The sequence below is a fragment of the Lactuca sativa genome, chromosome 5 (assembly GCF_002870075.4).
Source record: "Lactuca sativa cultivar Salinas chromosome 5, Lsat_Salinas_v11, whole genome shotgun sequence".
Taxonomy (NCBI): domain Eukaryota; kingdom Viridiplantae; phylum Streptophyta; class Magnoliopsida; order Asterales; family Asteraceae; genus Lactuca; species Lactuca sativa.
In genome coordinates this window covers 315,264,814-315,269,209 of record NC_056627.2, presented here as the reverse complement: position 1 = coordinate 315,269,209, position 4,396 = coordinate 315,264,814, and the positions used below count along the sequence as shown (strand labels likewise).

At 40.5% G+C, this 4,396-nt stretch overlaps 1 protein-coding gene and 1 non-coding gene across 2 annotated transcripts; one reads left to right on the top strand and one right to left on the bottom strand.

The window, feature by feature from the left end:
* Nucleotides 1-1,313: 1,313 nt before the first annotated feature.
* On the bottom strand, nucleotides 1,314-1,420 carry LOC111888001 (small nucleolar RNA R71). The gene has a single exon (XR_002848982.1). It is a non-coding gene; the product is annotated as a small nucleolar RNA R71 (small nucleolar RNA).
* A 994-nt stretch (nucleotides 1,421-2,414) lies between these two features.
* On the top strand, nucleotides 2,415-2,975 carry LOC128126082 (uncharacterized). Its single transcript, XM_052763813.1, has one exon. The coding sequence runs from the start codon at nucleotides 2,415-2,417 to the stop codon at nucleotides 2,973-2,975; it is 561 nt and encodes a 186-aa protein (XP_052619773.1).
* Nucleotides 2,976-4,396: the final 1,421 nt, after the last annotated feature.

Below are 4,396 nucleotides of genomic sequence, written 5' to 3'. Positions count from 1 at the left end.
GCAGCGAACGCGAAGCTAATCACTTGAATCGGTAGCCAATAGAAGAATTAATCCATTGCACTATTACCATAATATCAACCATAGGATCAATTATGTTGAACTAAACAGAAGTTCCTTTCGTCATTGAATTTAGTTGAATCTTTTCTTTTCTAGTTTTTAGTTTAAGTGATAGTTAGTAAGTTTCTAGTCTTGTAAAACTAAAGAAAACCCCTATTTATTATTTAATTTAGATAAAATTAGTCTTTAGTTTTAATTTACCGTTCCCTGTGTTCGATACCCTACTTATTTAGCTTTACCATAATTGATAGGTCCACTGCCTTTGTGTGTTCATTTTATAGGTTTAAAACTAGTTGAGTTTACACACATCAAGTTTTTGGCGCCGTTGCCAGGGAACGGTTCTAAATTAGCATTAATTTCTATTTTTATCGATCCTTTGTGTGGCATTTCTCTTACACAAAGCAAATTCTTAGGAAATTTAGTAGTTAGTATAAGTTTTAATAAATATCCGTTTTAATAAGTAATTAGATTTTTTTTCTGTTTTTGCCTTGAACTCGCCGAGTGCACTCGAAGCAACTCGGCGAGTCCATTGCTGATTCACAGTTTCAGTTTTTATTTCATTTTTGTTCTTTTTACGCATTTTTTCTTGTTTGTTTGCAGTTGTTTCATGACCCGAGGATCTGATACACCTCTGGTCCCTCCTCTTGAAGACCCGAAATCCGTACTAAAGAGGAACAAAGGAAAATCCGTTGGAGAATCCGTTTCTTTAAAGAATTCGCCACTAAAGAACCTCAAGTCCGTTTTCAGCAAGAAGAAGAGAAGTAAATCAGGAGCATCCAACGCCTCTGTAGCAATCGAAGACCCGATTAAAGAAGACACCGAGTACGAGACCGAGGAAGAAGAAGAACCTACATACGAGCACGAATCCGATTTTGAGGACGATTTAGCTATTACCATGGCTAATATCAATGAAGTCCCCATGGGGGAATGGAAGAAGAGGATGCGTGACGATACCGGCTCGGGACTTGTGTAACCCGTAATTCCCGCTACTGCTACTTTTGAGCTAAAGGGCCACATACTTTTATGGAAATGACCACGAAGATGCCTATAAGCACTTGGATGAAGTCAATGATGTAGCTGATTACTTCAATGTTCCAAATGTGCCACGCGAGACCCAACTACTTCGTATGCTTCCAGTCACATTCAAGGGTGCTGCAAAGGATTGGCTCAAGTCACTTTCCCCCGGGTCGGTCACCACATGGGCTAAGATGAAAGAGGAATTCATAGACCATTTTTGCCCGCCTTCTAAAATAGCCAAGTTGAAGAAAGCTATTGCCAACTTCAAGCAACAACCCGGAGAGTCCCTTTATGAGGCATGGGAGAGGTACAAAGGTCTTCTCAGAAATTGCCCACACCATGACCTTAATAGCCAACAAGAAGTCTCCATCTTCTATGATGGAGTTAATGTTACCACAAGGCAATTTCTCGACTTGCAAGGCCCGCTCACAAAGAAGGCACCCCCGGTAATCAAGGAATTAGTTGAAGAATTCTCTAAACATTCTAGAGAATACCACAACCCAAGAAATGAAGTAAGTCGGGGGGTTGTGAACTCGGTCAATGATGGCATGGCGGCGATGATGGCTAAGCTCGATAGTTTAGATAGAAGGATGACAAAAATGGATTAAACAATCCATGCTATTCGAGTTGGATGCGAGAACTTTAGAGGACCTTATCTCACGAAGGATTGTGACTTGGATGAAAATGGAAACAAAAAGGCGCAAGTTTTCTACTCAAGCGGCGATAGATACGACGAGAATTGGCGGAAACCCAGGAAGGAATGGCTCCCGTACGAAGAATATAAAAAGGTAAAGGAAGAGCAATATAAGCAAAAAGAGAGGGGTTTCTATCAAAAGGAAGAACCGGTGGTGGAAAAGAGAGCCGACTTAGAAGAAATGTTTACAAGATTTATAGCCGTGTCCGAGAAAAGACACAATGATCATGATGCTGCAATACAAGAGACCATAACTATACTTAGGAATCAGCAAGCATCTATTCTCAACATTGAGAAACAGCTAGGACAACTTGCACATCAAGTGAACGAGAGAAAACCGGGTGAACTTCCAAGTAAAACCGAGAATAATCTGAGAATGGAGAATGTGAATGCTATAACCTCCAGCTATGGAAAAACTTTTACTCCTATGACCCCTGCACAGAAGGTCTCAACTAAGGTGCATGCAGAAAAGACAGAAGAGTCGAGTTCAGCTAAACCCGACCAGACTCGCCGAGTCCCTCTAATGGACTCAACGAGTCCATGCCCTGATCACAAATCCGCTGTTTCCTTAAAGTCTTACAACCCTCCTTTTCCATTCCGAATCCGGGCCATACCTGATGAAAAGGTCAAAGCATAAAGAACTTTCATGGAACACGTTAAATCCCTTCAAGTCGACATTCCATTTTTTGAAACAATGCTTCAAAAACCCAAATATCTGAACTTGCTTAAGGGACTTTTTGCTGCTAGGAAAGATATGGCGGAAGTGGCGGAATTAGTATTGAATGAACTACCAGAAAAGAAGGGCGATTCGGGGAGTACCTCGATTCCTTGCCAATTTGGAAATATACTTGCCACTCAAGCATTGACCGATTTGGGTGCAAGTATTAACTTAATGCCTTTTTCTTTCTTCAAGAAGCTAAATGTACCGGAGCCAAGGCCTCTGAATATGAAGATCTATTTAGCGGATAAGACGATTATTCATCCAAGAGGTGTTTGTGAAGATCTTCTCATTAAGGTGGACAAATTTGTATTCCCTGTGGACTTCGTAGTGCTTGACATGGAAGAAGACCTCGAAATCCCAATTATTTTGGGGAGACCATTTTTGAATACCGCATGCGCATTGATAGATGTATGCGAGTCCACACTAACATTGAGGGTAGGAGATGAGTCAGCAGTGTTTAAGGCTCTACTAGAGATTAAGCAATAAAAGAAGACGTTTCCTTCATTGATGTGGATGATGAAATACTACAAAAAGAACTTGCACTCTTGCAAGAAGAAGATCGAAGTAAGTTTTTGCTATCGTCTGAAGAAAACTTTGATGCTGATAAAGACTTAGAAGAGATGGAGAAGTTGCTTGGGGGAGCTGATCCAGAAGAAACAAAGGATTTTATGGAATACGCTCCGACTTGCCGAGTCGCTTTGACAGACTCGACGAGTCCCGTCGAAAAGTGCAGAAAAGAAGACAACCTTGACTTGCTTGTTACCAACTCCTTGCATGTTCTGGACATGAAGATTTTTCCTAATTCTTTAGAAGATCAAGCAGCAGAAGGCGGAATTGTTAAAGCATATGGTGATTTTCAACACGTTCAAGTAGCGTGCCTCGATACAATAATGCAAGAAGATGAAGACATTCCACTTGAAGAGGAGGTAAGTTATGGAGAAGAGGAAAATGCAAGGGTTAGGAAAGATGATGTTGATAACCCATTCATTGAGTCACGTATGACTAAACCTCGAGCCCGAGTTTTGACCGATTATGAAGTAATGAAGTTTAAAGAAGGAGGAGTGCAAACGAGGGTGCAAGAGAATGGGGTAAAGAAGAAGAAGGTGAGGAAAAGGGAAATTCATGCATCTGAAGATGATGCTACAAGGAAAAAGAGAGAAGAATTGAGACGGGCATACAAGAAGAAGATACACACTTACAAGACGAAGTACAAACCGCAAAAGATTAGGCGTGCAGTCCCAATGCAGGAAAATGAAGAAATGTAGATGAGAAGGAGTCCAGCTAACGACTCCTTAAAAAGAAGCACTTGGCGGGGGGGGGGGGGGGGGGGGCAACCCGTTATGAGAGTTTGCTTTCTTTCTCGTTTTATTTAATTTTCGTTTTTAGGATTTTCTTTTTCTGTTTTCGTCCTCTAAATCATCAAACATGACTGCTTGAGAGTACGTATGGGCTAAGTGTGGGGTGGATTGAATTTTTTTTTGACCAAATGATATAATTTTTGAATTGTTTGCAAGTGACTCGCCGAGTCTGACCCTGACTCGACGAGTCTATTCAGATTCCAGATGAGTTTCAATTCGCGACCAGACTCGCCGAGTCTGACCCTGACTCGACGAGTTGATTTTATTTACAGAAAAAAATTAATTAAAAAATATTTTTTACATCTGGTAAAACTAGGGTTTTTACCCTAATGAGATCATATCCCATTCATACTCGCCGTGCGCCACTCTTACTTTCTCTCTCAAGCACTCATCAAGTTCTTCACTTTTTTTTCAGAATTCTCGAATTCTATCAACAAAGGTACTTAATTTCTTCCATAATTCTGTTAAAGTCGTGATTTTTAGATGTTCTAAGGTATCAATTTTATAGAATACCCGTTTTTGAAGTTTCGTGAATTTCTAGGGTTTTGA

Coding starts and splice junctions, on each gene's coding strand:
- LOC128126082 (XM_052763813.1), top strand. CDS start 2,415: ATGGAACACGTTAAATCCCTTCAAGTCGACATTCCATTTTTTGAAACA.